Below are 21,547 nucleotides of genomic sequence, written 5' to 3'. Positions count from 1 at the left end.
CTCTTTTCTTTTTTGTTTCTTTGTAGCTGTTTTAAACAGTTTGAATAGCACAAGAGCCTCTGCCAGGAATCTTTCTGAAGGCATCTAAGTTTGCAAACAGGTAGGCAAGGTAAGCTTGCATTCTGAAAACAAACCTATGGTGAAGAAGAAGAAGAAAATTGCTCTCCAGCCAGAGTTTCCCATTTGGATCTGATATATTTTGAACCAAGGAGTTAGTGCCTTATCACAGCTCTAGCCATAGTTAGGCTGCAATCCTAAACACAGGTGCTCTGAAGCCCAACCAAGGGGAGGGGTACCTACCAAGCAGGAACTTTTGGGATTTTGCCTTAAGTCTTGTCAGATGGCAAGGTTAAGTGCCAATTCACTTGTGCTGTGGCATTTTTTTAATTCAAACACGCAGAGACACACCAACAGTGAAGTGACATTTCTCCAGTGCAGTTGCTACACCTTTGACACAGGTACCCTTGATTGTAATTTATCTAACGAACTTTTATCCCTGGAGTGATCTCTACAACATTCCTAGACTGCACACTTTATAGCAATCTCAAAAGTTTCTCAAGGCACTTTGGTAACGAGGAGCCAGATATTACTTTCCAGAAACCTAAGTAACTGTATTAGATGACGCCCACTAGCTCACCACTTAATTAAAAATAAAATAAAAGGAAAAGGTCAGCAATCAGCAGCATATAATTTTAAGAGGAAACTTCACAGAGAAGAAAAGGCAAGGTGAAAGAAGAATTTCCATTTTTCTTCCCAATCCCCAGCCCCTTTTTGCCTTTAGTTTCAAAACTCTCACTACACCAAGCAGTTAAATTATTCACAATGAGCCATTTCTGTATTGATCGTCAAGTATATTTAGCCCCAGCTCCTGGAATTTCTCCATTACTTACTGGAAAACAGGCAGCTTCATTTCTTGCCTCCTAAACCACTTCCCTTCACCTCATCCCCCTCCTTTAAAAAAAAATTAAATACTTTTCTCTGTGTTCCTCTTTGACAAACTGCAGATCAAATTCCCAAGATACACTCAGTATAGATTTCAATAAGCAAAGCTGCCTCCGATCTGGCATTTGCATGCCTTTAGAAAAAAATAGTACCTAAGATTAAAAGATTTTAGCAGAAGGACAATTCCCTGAATTTACCTTATCTTTCCCCCTTCTGCAGGTAACATACACAGGAAGAAAGGGGAAAGTTGTCTAAAGACGGGGGGGGGGTAATACCATCCCAGCCAATGAGATGGGGAGAAGGAAGAGGCGAGGAGGGGGGTTGAGAGAAAAGTTATAGGATAAAAAATAAAGTTTGTTCACCATTTCCAGCTTCTGATGGCAGCTTCTAACCCCTCCTCTGAGCCAAGACGGAAAAGACAGAGGGGATTATGGTGCACTGGGACTGTAGCAAGATGGGGAAGCGTCCTGAAATAAGCCAGCCCCTTCTTCGTCTCTCTCTCCCCCCCCCCTTCCCCGCCTCCAAGAGTTGAAGAGAAGAGGAAGAAAACTTACAGGTAGGTCATTCAGAGCAAACAGATCGGTGGGGAAACAAAGCAGTAAGGAAGAAGGAAGCTGCCTCTTTTTCCCTGCCCACCCACCTCCCCCCTTTTCAGGATCGTCTGGTTGGGAATGGCACGTACTTTCAGGAAAGATGAAGAACAAAAAGGGAGAGGGAGAGAGAGAGAGAGGTCAGCCAAAGCTACAGCAATGCGATTAACCAGACGAGAGAAAACTTGATCCACCGGTTCCTTATGAATCGAAAGAAGGGGGAAAAAATCTTGGAGGAAAGAAAAAGGGGGGGGGGAGACTTGGAAAGGGTGGATCAAGGAGTTTTTAAAAAGGGGGGAAAGGGGGGGGGGGAGCAAGAAACCAAGGCGAACTTCACAAGGATTGTTTTTGGCCCTGGGCAAAATAAGGAGTTCTTAATTTCACCTGGGTATGTGTCTGCCTGTGTTTCTTCCCGCGGCCACAGCAGAACCTGTCAAAGTAATTTAAGCCTCGCTTTTTAAAATATAATGTGTGGCATGCCAGAAAATCTTAAGTTAGCGTTCAGCAAGACTTGATCACCCCCGCCTGCCTCTCTCTCTTGCGAGGAAGGCTTGTTGCAAACTGCAACTGACAAGCCCCGTGTCAGGTTTTCTTTTTCTTTTCTTTTTTTTTAAAAGCGAGAACTGATTAATCGATGAACACCCTAGAAAACAGAACCGTCTTCTCAACAAGCATCCTTTTTAACAGATAATGCCTACTCGATCGCTCGGATCGGCTGACCTGTACCAGGAAAAAAGAGGAGAAAAAGGTGCACGCACAAATCAATACCCTGCTTTTCTCCCACAATTACGAACGGTCTATTATGGGTTGGAAATAGCAACAAGTCATTGTGATCCTGGTGCAGGAGATGCTCCATAATTACGCGCTGCTCTATGACAGACTCTCCTCTCCGCCTCCTTCCCCCTTTGCAAAACAGACACACACACACCAACACACGAGACACACACCAACACACACCAGACAGAGATCGCCAGGCAGCCCTCCCCATCGATCCGGGAAGCTGTTCTTCCTTCACCCCCCCTCCAGCCGCCCCCCACCTCCACCCCCACCCCCACCGCCTCCCAGCCAAAGAAATACCCCCAAACAAAGATTTACCTCATCAGTGCGTGTCATAAATCAATTCCATCACCCTTGTTTGTTTGTTTGTTTTGCTAATAAGCCTTTCCTTTCCTTTTTGCCTTTTGTTTGTTTTTTCTCCTTTCCTTTCTTTCTCTCGTCTTCCCTCGCCTTCCCTTTGCCTAACGATGGTGTGTTTGTGCACTGCAGTTGGTTATGGAAACTAAGGCAGTGGATCTGTAGCTAAGGGTAATCCTGTTTTTTTTTTTTTACTTCCTCCATCTTCAGAGAGCAGGGTTAGCCTGGGACAACTGGTCAAACCCCGAGAAACCGATCCGGCAAACTCACACACACACATACACACAGACACACACACACGGCTTTCGCTCTCACACACAGAAGGGGGGGTGGAAGAGAGAGAGAGGGAGAGAGAGGCGCGCGCGGGAACCGACCTTCTGCGCATCTCACCCTCAGACATTTCTCCCCCCCCCTCAGCCCGGGAGAGAGAGAGAGAGAGAGAGAATATCGTGGGAGGTGGGAATGCGAGGGAAGGAGGGAGGGAGGGCTGGCTGGGGCAGCCTGGTCGTGTGTCTGTCTGCGCTCGGCGAAGCCGCTCCGCAGACTCGGCAATCGATTACAGGACAAGTGCTGCTGCTGCTGCTCAGCCGCCGCTCCAAGAACACGCGCGCAGCCCCTCCTCGGCTCCCGAAGACACCGCAGAAGGCTCTTAAGGTTTCCTCGCCACCCAGAGGTGCCATTCAAGACGCTGGGTGGCTGATCCGACTTAACCGGCGGCACCCGTCGCTCGCTGCCTGCCCGCGTCTCTCTCTGCCCTCCCAGAGGGAAAAACCAAGTCGCCGCCGCCGCCAAAGCAGAGGAGGGAAGGGAGAGAGAGAGACGGGGGGACATCAAGCCGGCGCTAAAGTTTTCCGCGGGTTGGGATCAGGTTGGGCTTCTGCAGAATCCGGCGTTGCTGGTTCAAGGATCGTTCCTCACAAGCTCGCTCTCGAGGGCAAGACAAGAGCTGGAGAGAGGGCGGCCTGTTTGTGGCGTTAGAAAGCTTAAAAACATTCCCTGCCCGGGACTTCTTTAAACTTGGGAGTTTCCTGGTCATGAGCGGCGTGGAAAAAAAATCTCTGGCTCCGGTGCGTGAGATCTTTATTATTATTATTATTATTATTATTTAAAGTTCTTCCGCCAAGCATGCCTGGAAGCTGGCTCCTTCGCCACCGTCCCTAATCCCTGGATAGATCTTGTGGTGTGCTGGTTATCATTGGAGACAGGGGAGAGGCCTTCTTCACGTGCTCAGAGGAACGCTCATTTTCTAGGCACATGATTCTGTGGTGAGAAGTGACCCTAAAAACATTTCTAAGACAGAGACATATAAACCCTCACATCATATAGTTGCAACTCAGAAATAGATTCCATCTTGTTTGATGGGGATTACTTCCAGGAAAGTGCAGAGAGTTTGTTTGTTTGTTTTATTTTATTTTATTTGTATCTCACCCATTTGGTCTATGCGACCACTCTTGAGTTGGATCCTCAGCAAACAAGCATTTTAACCATTTCTGTTAATGAGGAAACAGTTATTTTTCTTGATTGATGTCTCTTATGATATGCATGTGCCTTGTTTTAAAACAACCATTATGCTGCTCTTGCTTCCAATGTACCATCTTACCCATGTGAATATCCATTTCACACTAACTGAATGAATAGAGTAATCAATCCAAAGTTAAATGAAAAACAACTACAGTAATTTCAGTCAGTGACTTTGGGCACACTTGCTATTTCTTCTCCACAGATCTGCAACCAATAAAATAAAAACAGGACAGAAAGCTTAACTGGAAGTAGGCTAGCAGAGGATGAACATATTGATGTGGATACCCTATGTGGTACAGTGAATAAAGTGATGGACTCAAATGCAGGAGGCCTGAGTTCGAAACCTTCCTCGGCTATGGAAACTCACAAGGGGGACAGATTGGTAAAGCCACTCCTTAAATATCTCATTTACATTGAAAGCCCTATTAGGGTCGTTATAAGTCAGTTCTGATTTGATGGTATATAACAACAACAAACAAAGGTATGCTGAGGATACAAATACAATATGTAGTTTAATTCACTAAGTTTTGTCTTGGAATTAAGAATTAAATACAGAAGTTACCACTTTTTTTCAAGTTAAAATGAATTTGCTCTGCAATATGTTTTTAAAGTATTCTTTGTGGATTTTGTGGTATTTTTTTAAAAAATTAAGTCATCAGCTACAGTATTTACCAAAAGTTTGATATTTATAAATAATAACCGACTATCTATACTCAATTTTAATATTTTATTTCTCACTATTGTTACAGGGATGAATATTTGACAGTATTGATGACATCATAGTCTGTTTCAGATTTTCTGTCACAATGGAACTCTTTCCACCTTGACATGTCTGCTGACTCACACAGACCTCCATCTCCTTCACATATTATCAATTATCCTTCTAGAGGAGGGGCATGTCCCCCAGGAGGGAGCGAATAAATTCCTATTTGTGATTACAGAAGAAAACTATTTATGCTTATATCAAGCTGGCTTCAGGCCTGATTATAGGACAGAGATAGTGGACTGGACGGGGGAGTTGGTTCTGCTGGACCTCTCAGTAGCTTTTGGTATTTTTCAATGCCATCTCTCTGAGATGGGACTTGTAGGCTCTGTTTCATGGTCACTCTGGTTCTTCTTGGAGGGGAGAGCTCAAAAAAGTGGTGCTGGGGGGTGGGGAGAATCTTATTCAATGCCCTGGCCATCAACCTGTGGCTTCCCTCAGCTCGGGTTTGTATCCCCATGCTATTTAATGCATACATGACATCATTAGTAGGGATTGTCCAGAATTTTGGAGTTTGGTGTCCCCAGTATGTGGATGACACCCAATGCTATTTCTCTTTCCATCTATGTCTGAGGAATATGTTTTGGTTCTAGATCAGTATCTGGTGTCAACAATGGACTGGATGAAGGAAGATAAACTGAAGCTTAATCCAACCTGGCAAAAGAAAATAGGAATTCAGCCTTTGCTGGATGGGTTTACACTCCCCCTGACAACTCAGGCTCACAGTTTGGGGGTGCTCCTGGATCCATTTCTGGGTGCCTAGATCTTGCACAGTTAAAACTAGTGTGCCAGCTATGACTGTTCCTTGAGACAGCTGATCTGGCCACAGTTACACATGCCTTAATTGGATTAAGTGCACATGTGTCCAACTCAAGGCCTGCGGGCCAAATCCGGCCTGCCCGGCCATTTCATGTGGCCCTCTCAGTGTTGCCTACTACTGTGCAGCATACAATACACAGGCACTTACTCGGTCACCCATAAGGCTCCACAAGGATGCTGGGAATCCGCCTAGCGGGACTATTCCAGTATTCCAAGCAGCAAAGAGTCAGAAAGTGCAGTTGCTTGGGCAATGTACAGCGTCTTGGGAAATGTAGTCCTCACTATTGCCCACTCCTGTTCTTATCTGCTTGCCATTATTTCTAGACTTTGATCATAGACTTTTACTTTCAGGGCTAGTTGTTACTTACATTATTACTAAAACCAGTAATAATCAAACAAGGAGGATTATATTAATATGATAAAGAGTTGATACATTTGTATAGTCTTACAGATACAACTGGCCCTTTGAGGGCAACCCTAATGCCAATTCGGGTCAAGATGAAATTGAATTTGACACCTCTGCTGTAGTGCATTCCACTTGTGGGTGCCTTAGAAACCCCAGTGGGTCCAAACTAGACATGGGCATTATTTGTATCTAAGATGAAGCACAGCGCCACAGATGGTGTGGATTCCCTCTCCCCCTCCCCATGTGTTGCCTGTGTCCTCCTTCGGTAGTGACACATCAATCTAGGCAGGAGCCTAGCCGGCCCATCCCTGCCACCTCAGGCAGCTGACCACTCATTGGCTGTGCGGGGGGATTCCCTATGCCACCTCCTCACTAGAGTGGTCAGCTGCCTGGGGAAGTGGGGCCAGCCTAGCCAGGCTCCTGCCCTTGCTTGTGTGCCACCACCAAAGAAGGACACCAGCAATATGCAGAGCCTGGTTAATGGCCCAGCTGGCCCAGGAGGTGGAGGAAGGGAATCTGCACCATCTGTGGTACTGCACTGCATCCTAGATATTTATTTATTTATTTGATTTTTTACCACGCCCCTCTAGACCATGTCTACTCGGGGCGGCTTACAAAATAAAACAGAACAGTATAAAAATATATAAAATCATAAAATTACAATTTCAATTAAAAAAAAATTAATTTAAAGAGAGGATTACCAAGATGGAATAGCAAAGAAAAGAAAAAAGGAGAAAGACTTAATTGACTGGAGGGAAGGCCTGCTTGAATAACCAAGTTTTTAACTGGCTTTTATTTATTTATTTATTTATTTATTTATTTATTTATTTATTTATTTATTTATTTATTGGACTTATATAGCGCTACAAGCACTCTCCGGGCGGTTTACAATTTTTAATTATACAGGCTACACATTGCCCCCCCAGCAAGCTGGGTACTCATTTTACCGACCTCGGAAGGATGGAAGGCTGAGTCAACCTTGAGCCGACTACCTGGGATTTGAACCGCAGGTCGTGAGCACAGTTTTAGCTGCAGTACAGCGTTTTAACCACTGCGCCACGAGGTGTTTTAAAAACACCCAGCGAGGGTGCCAGCCGAATTTCAGTGGGGAGGGTGTTCCACCGCCAAGGAGCCACCGCCGAGAAGGCCCGGTTTCTTGTTTTTTCCTTCCAGGCCTCTCTCGGCGTCAGACCCCTCAGCCACCCCTGCTGGCTATGTCGGGTGATTCGGGTAGATCTGGGTGGGAGAAGACGGTCTGCCAAATATTGAGGTCCCAAACCGTTTAGGGCTTTATAAGTGATCATTAGCACTTTGAAGTCAACGCGGAAATGGATGGGCAACCAGTGCAAAGCAGCCAGAGTGGAGGAGATACAGTATGCTGGTGTTTTCTCGCCCCACTAAGGAGCTTGGCTGCTGCATTCTGGACCATCTGAAGTTTCCGATATGAATAACGAAGCACCCATGTCTAGTTCAAACTGCTGTAGCCAGATTGCTAACTGGGGTAGAACACAAGGATCATGTAACTCCCTTGTTACAGCAGTTATACTGGCTATTCATCCATTTCGAGGCATAATTCAAAGTGCTGGTTTTGACCTATAAAGCTGTTAATGACTTGGGTTCAAGCTATCCAAAATACCACATCTCCATATATCAGGGGTCTCAAACTCAATTTACCTGGGGGTTGCTGGAGGCAGAATCTGGGTGAGGCTGGGCCGCATCAGATTTTCTGCCAAGCAGAGCAAGAGCCTGAGGAAGCCACCCAGGAGTTTCTTTAACCCGGCTGGGGCTCCGAGGAGGAGGAGGGGGGGCGCGAACCCTCATCACCGGCCACAACCCCCTCCAGCTCCTTCAGTACCAGCAGCACAGCAGGACGAAGCTGAGAAGGGAGGGAGCGCCGGCGACTGCCTAGCTGGGGGGGGGGGAGGAGGAGGGCACAACATAAAATTTTAAAAACCTCACAAAATTCTCCTTGCCAAAGGAAAAAAGCCCCCACTGGTACCCGCAAAATTGAACAGAATGGGGCAGGGCCCCCACAGGTGCACAGGCGCATGCACACACACACACAGAGGTCCGGCAACCTTCCTCTGAGGGGCCCCCTCAAAAAAGGGACACTCAGCAGCAGCAGCTACCCCCACGATGACAGAGGAGCAAACTTTGCAAGGCGAGCCGAGGCGGCTGAAGCAGGACAAAGAGGAGGAGGATGAAGGACCAGTGGGTGCTGAGGCGGCCGCTGGCCAGCCTGGTGCTGGGGGTGCTGAGAGAGAAAAAGAGCCGCTTCCCTGGAAGAGGCGGCAGCAATGGCAGCTGCTGGTGGTGGCTTGGAGGCGCTCTTCAAGGACAAGATGGAAGCGAGCTCTGCTCTCAGGCATCACTTGGTGGTGGCTCGGGGGAAAGGGCCAGCAGCGCGCCTCACTTGCCGGCTGTCCCCCAAGACAGCGTCTCTTGCACCCTCCATCTGGAACTGCAGCTGGCAGACAGGTGGACTGACTGGCAGGGTGCAGTTCCGGATGGAGGGTGCAAGAGGCACTTTGGGAGACAGCCGGCGAGCAAGGCGAGGGTTTTTTTTTTTACTCTTGACAGCAGAGGATGCGTGGGTGCTTCGGGGGGGCAGGCAAGGCGGGGGCCACAAACAATTGTCCGGCGGGCCACAAATGGCCCCTGGGCCACATGGTTGAGACCCTTGCCATATATGAATCTCTCAGTGTTTTAAGATAGTGTATATGTCTTTCTGTCTTTCAACCCTACCACTCTCTCAGGTGCATTTGTTGAAGACATGGGAGAGGGGCTTCTCTGTGGAACTCCCTCCCATGAGAGGTCAGGCTGCACAGACCTTTCTTTTCAGGCAGACTTCTTTCCAGTAACTGGCTACTTACGAAAGGGGCTTCGAATCTTATTCTAATTTATTGTGTTTTTAAAATTGTATTGAACTGTTTCTTCCTACCAATTTTAAACCAATACTGACTTAATTGTTTTTGTACATTTGTAACTAATGTAACTTTTTAGCTGTTTTAATATTGTAACGTGCCTTGGGCCCTCATTGATAGAAAGTATAGAACATTTGAAATAAAATACATTTCATTCAAATTGTTTTGTTTATTTTAAATTGTTGACTTTTTTTCATTAAAAGCAGTTGGATGATGGTAAAGGAGAGATATTATGGTTTCTCAAAAATTGAAAATAAGTTTGATCACAAAGAAGTTTGGAAGCCACTGTTCTACAATAGCCTGATAACGGTGCTTCAAAATATATCTAATATTTTAATATTGGCTATAGACTGGGGTGAAAATCCATAGTAGTTAGCAAGCTATCTTCCATTTCCAACAGGAAGATGAGGATCAGCCAAAATGCTTCCAAAGAACCCAACTGTCCCTGTCCAAAATCATTTGAAAATCTGTGGTATGTCATACCTGACAGTAGTTCATGACAGCTAAGAGACAATATTTAATATTCAACAGTTGATACATAGCTGTGTTTTTCTCTGATGAGAAGTATAGATGTATTTAGTGTTTGAAAGCTCATGGTTCTTGTGAGGTAAGATTTGAGGTGTATGAAACTGAATGGGATAATGGAGATCCAGAAAATCTGTAGCCTTGAATTCAGAGCCACATTGTGTAAAAATTTCCAATTCCATCGGTTCCACAGCCCCTGAAGGCTACCCTGAGACAATAGGAACCTCTAAAATCTAGGGAGGGGCTCAAGGATTTTTTTTAAATTCACCCGAACCAGATGTGACATCTTCATTGTGCGGTGTAGAGTTGTGCAACAGGATATCAGCCTACGTGTTCCTTCCTGTCTGCCTAGAGCCACACAGTTCTAAATGTATAGAGAGGATTCACCATAGTGCTCCTTTTAGTACTACTGAGATACTAACTATTGGGTTTTCTACACATAACAGCAGAACACTACAGATTTTTGAGGTGACAGTATGGAAAATATCTATTCTTATTATTTGTGGAGTGGGACTACTACTGAAAAAAATCTGCACGAAGAAGCAGGCTGAGAAAGAACCATTACCATTTTGTATTGGAATATTCAAAATGGCGCATGGACACTCATATACAACATGGAGTGACACAATCCATTCTGCCATCTAATGTCAACTGATTCTGTAGATTGCACCATAGGCTATATGTATGTGTGCAGATCAACTATTTATACATATCTAAAGTGCATAAAGTTCTGTGAGAAGGCTGTGCAGTGGAGTAGGACGGGAAAGAGCTTGAAGGCAGGCAGAGGAAAATTGAAAATGAATACATACAGCCAAACACACGTGGATATTAGTGCTTAAATGTAGCAATGATGTTTGCAAAAACAAAACTGTTCCCCCTCCCTTTATATCTGTGCAGAGCCATCCCACACAGTTGTTTTAAGTGGTAAGACGTCTGTTTAGAACAGCTCATTGTAAAACGTTTGCACACTGTGGATAAAAAGCAAATTACTACCTGCTTCTGTGAAACTGGGTGACCTACAGTCAGTCAGACTCACTCTCAGCTTAACCTGTCTCTCAGGGAGAGGAAGGAAGCTGCGGGCACAGCCTTGAACTCTTTGGCTAAAGATGGAATATCAGTGCAACAAGGACATCATACATGTTCAGTCTAGACCAGGGGTCTCCAAACTTTTCACATGGAGTGTCACATAATATATATTTTTATATTTTCGAGGCCTGAAGGAATGTGTGCATACGTGCACTCCTGCACACCCACGCTCCCAACCTCACGCATGCATGCCCACCCACATGCCCACACTCACACATGCCCATCCACACACATGCACACACTCCCACCCACATGCACACAGCTGCTCCTGCCCGCCCACCCACATGCACACAGTACCACCCACATGCAGGCACTCTGGCATGCATACCCCACTCCTGCGCACCTGCAGATGCACACAGACCAGATAAAAAAGCTGGACGGGCCAGGTGTGGCCCACAGGCCATACTTTGGAGACCCCTGGTCTAGACTGCAAAAGGAAGCACCTACCTTAAGGAGGATGGGTGTAGATCATTCTGGTTTTGGATACATCCTTGTTTACTGATGTCCGTGTGGCTTCTGCTGCTTTTACCAATTTCAACATCATCCATTTGGTGTGGTCCCAAACATCAACAGAGAGTCTTGTAAGTGTCAAACAGGAAAATATGTTACAGCTATGATATCTCCATCAAAGAGGCCACATCTTCAGACGCTATTTGCATGACCCCCAAAGGTAGTGGTGACTTGTGGGGCTTACGATGAAGATCACCAAGGGCAGGGAGATTCATATGGAAACGTAATGTTCTTCAGTAGCATAAGGAGCTTGGACTTTGTCCGTGACCTGCATTATCCAAGTACTATACTTTCTTCTTTTCACTGGACACTGTAAAGCAATACAAGATCTAATCTACGCATTATTCCCTCTTTTCCCCTACATTACACATGTCCTATAAAGTATTCCCTTTTATGCTTATATGCAGCACTATCAATAAAAAGACCTATAAAGAAAATAATGAGCCTCTTGAATATTTGCAGACCTGTCTTATAATTTTTAAGAAGCTAGTATGCATAGCAGTAATTGTTTTCCATTACTATAAGTCACCATTTTCATGAAAATTATGGATAATTGGAAACATATGTAATGTGAGGGGACCAGTGTCGCGGTTAAATGAGATGTTGATAATTATTCCCTGTAATCAAGTGATTTTCCCTTCAGCAAGAGGGGTTCCATAGAGATGTGTGCCTCAGGAACCAGATTAGCAAAGTAAGGTTGTGTTTATCATTTAATTACCAATCACAAAAGCAAAACTCAATGAAATAATGAGGAGGGCAGGCACACACTATGACAAACCGATATCTTTCTTAAGATATCTGTCTTGAGATTACTTGAGGAAGGACCATTTCTAAATATGTGCGAAATGGATCCTCTAATTTAACCTTCTGTGCCAAAAGATCACAGCATGGACTTCTCATTTTCTTGAAACAAAAAAAAAAAAAAAGCTCTCATATGGAAAATTCCCTCAGCAGACAATGCCCTTCCTTCTTATCAAGGAGGAAGCTTCTGCACTTATGGAATTCTGCACACATCATGAGAACAACTAGATCAAGCCAATATTAGCACAACCACCTGAAACTTGATGATTAGGAACTCCCAATGACCATGTATGCTACTGATAATGTATCTCAAAAAACCATGGCCTAGCAAATGTTTTGTCCCAAACCATGCTCTCCGCTTCTGTTTCAATACACGGTGAAGCTCTGGTTTAGGTGTTAGTGGAGGAGCAAAGCTCCGAAAGAGTTTCAGAGGCCAAGGCTGAATTGCAACAGAGCAATGCTCTTGCATCAAATGGTTTCATGGGAAATACGAATCTTGTTGATAAATAACTCAGACAAAATTTTGTTTGGTTGAGTTTTCATCACAGGTTTCACTTTGGAGTGCGTGATGTTTTGCATTGAAAAGGCCATGCTTCCCAGCTTGTGCCGGGGGGGGGGGGGAGAGTGTTGGTGGTACATACCTTGTCCAACTTCTGTTGCCAGGATTCCACAAATATTCTACTTGTATGTTCATTGTAAGTAAAGTTAATATTGTGAAGACATGTTCTGCAGTGCTCTGTCAACTAGAGAAAGTAAACGCAGTAGGACTTCCCCAAGACCAAGAAAGGAGAGACATATACGGAGAACACTTAATTGCCCTTTCTTTTGCAATTTCCTCTCATCTGTACAGAGAAGAAAGAATGGAGCTTTAATTAAATATTACAAGAAATATTAATGTAATGTTTGTTGCTTTTACTGTCGAGCAAACGTACTGTATGTGAAGCTGTAGCTAGTTACCCCACAACTCTGGTTATGTGTGGTAACTAGCTATAGCTTCACGTGCATTTGCTAACTGTGCAATTAAATTGAATTTCAGCCCCAGCTAAAGAGACCCATTCTAATGAATGGAACTTGTTAGTTAATATAACACAAATCTTACTGGTTTCAATAGGTCTTCTATATTTGAAGTGAAAACTAGATTTAGACCATGACCTCTTGTTTATTGCATACTCCCACATGTGCCCAGTCATAAGAGAGAGACATGAAGGTGAGACACCATCTGGCAGCAGCTGACTGCCCACTCCATATCTGGAGCCTCTTATTGCATATATGGTGGTCCAAACCCCATCCTGGGAGGCAATCAGCTGCTCCCTAATGAGATCAATGGGATAATGAGACCTAAGGGTAGATTGCTAGGGGCCCTTTTTCCTTCTAGGACTCCCTGGGAAGCCTCTGGAAGAGACTTCTCTTCTCATGAGATGGCCAAAGTATTGGAGCCTCAGCTTCAGGATCTGTCCTTCTAATGAGCACCCAGAGTTGATTTCCTTCAGAATGGATAGGTTTGTTCTCCTTGCAGTCCAGGGGATTCTCAAGAGCCTCCTCCAGCACCACAATTCAAAAGCATCAATTCTCTGGTGGTCTGTTTTCTTTATGGTCCAGCTCTCACTTCCATACATCACTACAGGAAAAACCATAGCTTTGACTATTCACCTTGCTGTTGGCAAGGTGATGTCTCTGCTTTTTAAGATGCTGTCAAGGTTTGTGATCACTTTCCCCCAAGAAGCAGGAGTCTTTTAATTTTGTGGCTGCTGTCTCCATCTGCAGTGATCATGGAGCCCAAGAAAGTAAAATCTGTTCCTGCCTCTATATCTTCCCCTTCTATTTACCAGGAGGTGACGGGACCAGTTGCCTTGATCTTAGTTTGTTTTTTTTTATGTTGAGCTTCAGACCAGTTTTTGTGCTCTCCTCTGTCACCCTCATTAAGAGATTCTTTAATTCCTCCTCACTTTCTGCCATCAGAGTGGTATCATCTGCATATCTGAGGTTGTTGATATTCCTTCCAGCAATCTTAATTCTGGTTTGGGATTCATGCACTCCTGCCTTTTGCATGATGTATTCTGCATATAAGTTATATACATTAAATAAGCAGGGAGACAATATACAGCCTTGTCATACTCCTTTCCCAATTTTGAATCAATCAGTTGTTCCATATCCAGTTCTAACTGTTGCTTCCTGTCCCACATATAGATTTCTCAGGAGATAGATAAGGTGGTCAGGCACTCCCATTTCTTTGAGGACTTGCCATAGTTTGCTGTGGTCCACACAGTCAAAGGCTTTTGCATAATCAATGAGGCAGAAGTAGATGTTTTTCTGGAATTCTCTGGTATTCTCCATAATCTAGCGCAGGTTAGCAATTTTGTCTCTAGTTCCTCTGCCCCTTCGAAATCCAGCTTGTACTTCTGGGAGTTTTCGGTCCACATACTGCTGAAGCCTACCTTGTAGGATTTTGAGCATAACCTTGCTAGCGTGTGAAATGGCTGCTATTGTATGGTAGTTGGAGCATTCTTTGACACTGCCCTTCTTTGGGATTGGGATGTAGCCTGATCTTTTCCAATCCTTTGGCCACTGCTGAGTTTTCCAAACTTGTTGGCATACTGAGTGCAGCACCTTAACAGTGTCATCTTTTAAGATTTTAAATAGTTCAGCTGGTATGCCATCACCTCCGCTGATCTTGTTGTTAGCCATGCTTTCTAAGTCCCACTTAACCTCACTCATCAGGATGTCTGGCTCCAGGTCAGCAACCACACTATCTGGGTTGTCCGGGACATCCAGATCTTTCTGGTATAATTCCTCTGTGTATTCTTGCCACTTCTTCTTGATGTCTTCTACTTCTGTGAAGTCCCTACCATTTTTGTCCTTTATCATGTCCATCTTTTCACAAAACCTTCCTTTAATATCTCCAATTTTCTTGAACAGATCTCTGGTTTTTCCCTTTCTATTATTTTCCTCTATTTCTTTGCACTGTTCATTTAAGAAGGCCCTCTTGTCTCTCCTTGCTATTCTTTGGAAGTCTGCATTCAATTTTCTGTAACTTTCCCTATCTCTCTTGCATTTTGTTTCCCTTCTCTTATCTGCGATTTGTAAGGCCTCATTGGACAGCCACTTTGCTTTCCTGCATTTCCTTACGAGCCTCCTTCTTCAGACACTCTGTCCACCAAATTGATTTCCATAAATCTGTTCTTCACTTCCACTGTGTATTCATAAGGAATTTGGTTTAGATTATACCTGAGTAGTCCATTGGTTGTTCCTATTTTCTTCAGTTTAAGCTTGAATTTTGCTATAAGAAGCTGATGATCAGAGCCGCAGTCAGTTCCAGGTCTTGTTTTTGCTGACTGTATAGAGCTTCTGCATCTTTGGCTGCAGAGAACATAATCAATCTGATTTTGGTATTGCCCATCTGGTGATGTCCATGTGTAGAGTCGCCTCTTGTGTTGTTGGAAAAGAGAGTTTGTGATGACCAGCTTGTTCTCTTGACAAAACTCTATTAGCCTTTGCCCTGCTTCGTTTTGAACTCCAAGGCCACAGTTACCTGTTGTACCTTTTATCTCTTGTCTCCCTACTTTAGCATTCCAGTCCCCTAGAATGAGAAGAACATCTTTCTTTGCTGTTGTAAGTCTTCATAGAATTGTTCAATTTCAGCCTCTTCAGCATTGGTGGTTGATGCATAAACCTGGATTACTGGGATGTTGAAAGGTCTGCCTTGGATTCGTATTGAAATCATTCTGTAATTTTTGAGATTGTATCCCAGTACAGTTTTTCCCATTCTTCTGTTGACTATGAGGGCTACTCCATTTTTTCTATGGGATTCTTGCCCACAGTAGTAGATATGATAATCATCTGAATTTAATTCGCCCATTCCCACCCATTTAGTTCACTGACGCCCAGGATACCAATGTTTATTCTTGCCATCTCCTGTTTGGCCACATCCAGCTTACCAAGGTTCATAAATCTTACATTCCAGGTTCCTATGCAGTATTTTTCTTTGCAGTATCGGAATTTCCTTTCACTTCTAGCCACGTGCGCAGTTGAGCATCCTTTCGGCTTTGACCCAATCACTTCATTAGCTCTGGAGCTACTTGTACTTGTCCTCTGCTCTTCCTCAGTAACATGTTGGATGCCTTCTGACCTGAGGGGCTCATCTTCCAGTGTCATATCTTTTAGCCTTTTGTTTCTGTTCATGGGTTTTTCTTGGAGTGGCTTGCCAGTTCCTGCTCCAGGTGGATTGCGATTAGTCAGAACTCTCCACTATGGTCTGTCCATCTTGGGTGGCCCTGCACGGCATAGCCCATAGGTTCTCTGAATTACTCAAGCCCCTTCGCCACGACAAGGCAGCAATCCATGAAGGGGCTAAAATCTGATACCAACACTCTAACCAATAGTTAATCCTGTTGTGTGGTATAATTGTAGTGTACTAATGATACCATAGATAAGTCATCAAAAGTCTACTCACGCCTTTTCCCCGCTAAAAGTAAAGAGTATTTAAGATTAATTGAATCTACTAACATTGTGTCATCAGAACCTGGTATTACTACAGTATATCTGCAAGATATTTAAAAAATAGTGCTAACAAAATTCTCTCCGTATACTGACTGTGGAAAATATTGTTACCTTAAAATAGAGCCATCCATAATGTATGCAGTAAGTGATAAGATGTTAATTCTGATTAGTCAAAAGTAAAGATAGTTCATAAAAACATAACATTTATTAGCAGGAAGAGATTATTCAAGTCATATAGCTATTAAAGATATTGGACCACAACCTTTTAAATCTGCATGTTAATTTTCATTGTGTGCAACTGGGTTCATTTACTGTGGCATTTCAGATGAAGGAGTAGTTCATGCTTTTTTTCCATTATGAGTATGCATCAGATAGTAAAACTTGCTCCTAATGCTTCATTTGTTACTTTAGCATTTTGGAAAAACTCTTTAATATCCAGGCGATAGTGAGCTTTGATGGCGGGAAGGTGACCATTTAGTACAGGGGAGAATTGACTCCCATTGAATAAGAAAAGAAGACAGTTTTAAAAGATTGTTATTAGAATATGTGAGAACTTAAAATATGGAGGATTGTGTAAACATTATCTTTGCAAAAATTAGCTATATTCTGACAACAAGCCAGTTTAGACATGCAAGAACAGAGAATCTTTCTCCTCCCCATTTTTCTTCTGGAATCCTAGAGCTGATGAACCAGCCTAGTTCAAAAGCTCAACGTTGTTTCTGAAACAAGAATGGTTTCAATAAATAGAACCACACTTATTGGTATATCTAAAGACCAAACTAGATGTGATCTTAATCACACCTTTATATGATAGTTGCATGATTGTATTTTTTTAAAAAATTATGTAACAGAACTGGAGGGATTTGCAAGATTGGGATTGTGGGTGGAAACAAGATGGCCTTTGACCGCACACCATGATCCCAATAAAAACTGGGTGCCAAACTCCTGTTGTCTGCAGTGTATTGACAAGAAGCCGGTTGCTGTTCACAGAAGGCTTGCATAACTTGTTGTGGCTAATTGCACCTAAGTGCCAAGGCGCCAAGGTGCATCTTGATTGTGCAAGTGGGCACAGGATCAGGGATGCAATGTAGACATGCCCCAGCAGTTCATCAATTAGCCAGAGTTAGCTGCAGCAAGTTAAGCAAATCTTACCCTAGCACCAATGGGATTATGACCAATAGGTCAAAAGCTATTGTCACATGTATTTTACTATTCATTGGGAGGGTCCATCACAGTTAACCCAGGTCCTGTGGATGTAACTATGGCCCCTGCTTGTCCTGTGTTGTTGTTTTTGCATCCTGATGACATGGACACAACCCTTGGAGAGGTGAAGGCTACCACATGTCTGCTGACCCTCACCCTTCCTGGCTTATAAAAGCTGCAAGAACAGCACTGGTTGAAGGAGTAGGAGGAGTGGTGGACACATCTTTGCAACAGGATAGGCTCCCACCATGCTTACGTAAAGGAGGCAATATTAAGACCATTGTTCAAAAACCCTCCTTGGATCTCACAATACTGTGCTGAGTATTTACTACCGAATAACTAATATTCCATGCATGGGCAAGGTGATAGAGCAGGTTGTGACTTCTCAGCTCCAGGGGTTCCTGGATAAGATGGATTATGTAGATTCATTTCAATATGGCTTCAGGCCTTATTGTGGGACAAAGATTGCTTGAGTCACCTTGGTGAATGACCTGTACTGGGAACTGGACAGAGAGAGCGTGCCCCTGTTGGTTTTGCTGAACCTCTTGGCCGCATTCAATACCATTGACCATAGTATCCTTCTGGGCCGTCTCTCTGGGATGGGACTTGTTTTATAGAGGCTATAATCCTTCCTGAAGGGGAGAACCTAGAAGGTGTTGCTGGGTGACTCCTGTTTGACACCCTGGCCTTTTGTGTTCTATTTTGTACCGTATGCGACTTAACATCTATATGAAACCACTGGGAGAGGTTGTCTGGAGTTCGGTGTTACCAGTACTCTGATGACACCCAACTCTGCCTCTATTTTTCATCTAGATCCAAAGAAGCTGTCTCAGTTCTAAATCAGCATCTGGTGTCAGTAGTGGACTGGACGAGGGTGAATAAACTGATACTTAATCCAAACAAGACAGAGGTGCTCCTGGTAAGGTGAAAACTTGATCAAGGAATTGGGTTGTAGCCTGTGTTGGATGCGGTTACACACTCCCTCTGAAAACACAGGTGGGCAGCTTGGGGGGTGTTCCTGGATTCAGCTGTGAGCCTGGATGCCCAGGTTTCGATAATGTCCAGGAGTGCCTTTGCACAGTTAAAACTAGTGTGCCAACTATGCACATTTCTTGAGAGGTTTCATTTTGCCATGGTGACACATGTCTCAGTTATATTTCAGCTGGATTACTGTAATGCACTCTACATGGTGTGGCCTTTGGAAAGTGTTTGGAATAGAGATGGGCATGAAGCTAAAAATGAACCAGTAAATTCATCAAAAATCTCTGATTTGTTGATTTGGATCAGTTCAGGTTTGTCCAAATTGGAGAACCCAGACTTTTCCAAACCAATGATTTTTATGGCGATTTATGAAGTTCCTGGTTTGTTGCCCCCCAACCTGCCCCGCCCCTTCCGACCGCCCCCATTGCCTCCCTACCTTTTCCTACTGCTGACTCCTCTTCCTCCACTACCACTGCTATCCTGAGTCTTGCTGAAGAACAGTGGCCTTTGAGTATGTCCTTTGAGTACGTCCCCAATATTATTATTATTATTATTATTATTATTATTATTATTATTATTATTATTATTATTATTATTATTATTATTATTATTATTATTATTATTATTATCATCATCATCATCATCATCATCATCATCATCATCATCATCATCATCATCATCATCATCATCATGGCCTCTCCCAATTTGAAGAGACCCTTGTCCAGCAGGCCAAGGCAAAGAGGCAGTCACAAAAGCAGCAAAATTAAGGAGCTAGACGGGGTACAGATTGTATTTGTCCTCAATGTGGAAGGGATTGTCACTCTCGAATTGGCCTTCTCAGCCACACTAGAGACTGTTCCAAGTCCTCCATGCAGAGCACGATACCATAGTCCCTTGAGACTGAAGGATGCCTATTCCTATTCCTATTCCTATTCCTATTCTTATTCTTATTCTTATTCTTATTCTTATTCTTATTCTTATTATTATTATTATTATTATTATTATTGATGATGATAATGATAATGATAATGATAATGATAATCATCATCATCATCATCATCATCATCATTCATAAATTGGTGATTTGTGGATTTCCATGAACTATGAACCAAGATAATGTGCCCTAGTTTGGAAATTTCAGCAAATGCTGCAGCCAGATTGCTAATTGGATCTGGTTGCAGGGAACATATAACTTGCCTCTTACAACAGCTCCACAGCACAATTCAAAGTGCTGGTTTAAAGCTCTAAAGACCTAAATGCCACCTAGAGTGGACGAATCGCCCAGATAGGCGGGGTATAAATAAATAAGTAAGTAAGTAAATAAATAAATAAATAAATAAATAAATAAATAAATAAATAAATAAATAAATAAATAAATGAATGAATGAATGAATAAATAAATAAATAAATAAATAAATAAATAAATGAATGAATGAATGAATGAATGAATGAATAAATAAATAAATAAATAAATAAATAAATAAATAAATAAATAAATGGCTTGGGTCCCAGCTTTCTAAAATACTGTACCTCATTACCCTCTAGGAGCTGGCCCAGACATTAAGATCATGCGGGGGGGGGGCTTTCTCTCAGTCCCGCCACCTCCACAGGCGCACTTGGTGGGGACATAGGAGAGGGTCTTCTCTGTGGAAGTCCCTCCCATGGGAAGCCAGGCTGGCCCCATCTTTGCTGTTCTTTCAGGGAAGAGCAAAGGCAGAGAAAAAGTCCAACTGATAAATCCCGATTACCACTCCCAGCTAAAACAGACATATTGAATTGATGGGATTTACTTGAGAGTTGCCTTGCCATTCAGCAATAAGAGTAAAGAGGTCCTGATGATACCTCTTTGTGGAGAAACCCAGGGTGTAGATGCAGTATGACTTTGAAGGCAAGGCAAAACATGCCACCCCATTTGCGTTATGACCACAGTTCTTGCGGTGACATGAAGCCAGTTTGGATGAAGTACACACTGTATTTATTTATTTATTTATTTATTTATTTATTTATTTATTGGACTTATATACCACCCCATAGCGCTACAAGCACTCTCCGGGCGGTTTACAGTTTAATTATACAGGCTACACATTGCCCCCCCAGCAAGCTGGGTACTCATTTTACCGACCTCGGAAGGATGGAAGGCTGAGTCAACCTTGAGCCGGCTACCTGGGATTTGAACCCCAGGTCGTGAGCACAGTTTTAGCTGCAGTACAGCGTTTTAACCACTGCGCCACGAGGCACTTTCTGGAACTTATGGAGTTACCGTCAGCCAAAGTTAAGCTCTTGACAACTGAGACCCAGAATGGTCTGTCCTGGCTGCTGGTGGCTTGCCTGCTAGTGCCATTCCTGCTCTGCTTCCTGTGATGCTTTGGGGTGGAGATGGAGAGATTGAACCCGCAGGGCATATGGTCTACCATTGAGCTCCAAAGCTCTTATATGCACAAAGTCCTGCTTCACTAGGCAAAGAAGAGATCTGCAGGAAGTCTTCCTTTTATTCATTGTAATGGCACAGCAGCTTTGTCATCCTTTGTGTCACCCTGTACGTCAAGATGATCTAAATCCCCAGAAGAATCAATCACAGAGAATTGTATGGAGGCACCCCCACAACCGTTTCAGGGCAAATCTCTCCCTGCTTGGCCCGCAAACTGCCCTAGACTATGCCTGCTGTGAATTCGTGGTAGTACATAGAAAGTATACAGTCCTATTCAGGTTGAGTCCATTACACGGAAGACTGTGAATGACCTCTGATTTAACAACTCCACGGCTTCAGCCTGAATAATATACATGTGAAAGCACACTGCAGATAAGTTTGCAAACACTTGTGAAACCTGACAGAGTAACTGATCTT

General features: G+C 43.6%; 1 protein-coding gene and 1 long non-coding RNA gene across 9 annotated transcripts in view; one reads left to right on the top strand and one right to left on the bottom strand.

Annotated features, from left to right (window-relative positions):
* IKZF2 (IKAROS family zinc finger 2) overlaps positions 1–3,130 on the bottom strand; it is a 141,351-nt gene extending 138,221 nt beyond the window's left edge. For all 6 annotated transcript variants that reach the window (XM_020780666.3, XM_078379150.1, XM_020780668.3 and 3 more), the window contains exon 1: positions 2,628–3,130. In XM_020780666.3, the coding sequence (XP_020636325.2) occupies positions 2,628–2,645 (18 nt within the window). In that variant the 5' untranslated portion in view covers positions 2,646–3,130. The remainder of the gene's footprint in view (positions 1–2,627) is intronic.
* Positions 1,249–9,259, top strand: LOC140701646 (uncharacterized). 3 transcript variants are annotated; one of them, XR_012080565.2, is made up of 3 exons: positions 3,137–3,733; positions 4,390–4,668; positions 4,937–9,259. It is a non-coding gene; the product is annotated as an uncharacterized LOC140701646 (long non-coding RNA). The 3 variants fall into 3 exon arrangements; XR_012080566.2 differs by lacking the exons at positions 3,137–3,733; positions 4,937–9,259 and adding an exon at positions 1,249–2,280 and having other exon boundaries at positions 4,390–4,864; XR_012080563.2 differs by lacking the exon at positions 4,937–9,259 and having other exon boundaries at positions 3,131–3,733; positions 4,390–4,864.
* The last annotated feature ends 12,288 nt before the right edge of the window (positions 9,260–21,547 follow it).

Source organism: Pogona vitticeps, chromosome 1, assembly GCF_051106095.1.
Source record: "Pogona vitticeps strain Pit_001003342236 chromosome 1, PviZW2.1, whole genome shotgun sequence".
Classification (NCBI taxonomy): domain Eukaryota; kingdom Metazoa; phylum Chordata; class Lepidosauria; order Squamata; family Agamidae; genus Pogona; species Pogona vitticeps.
The sequence above is the reverse complement of the archived record's forward strand: the minus strand, read 5'-3'. Positions and strand labels throughout refer to the sequence as shown.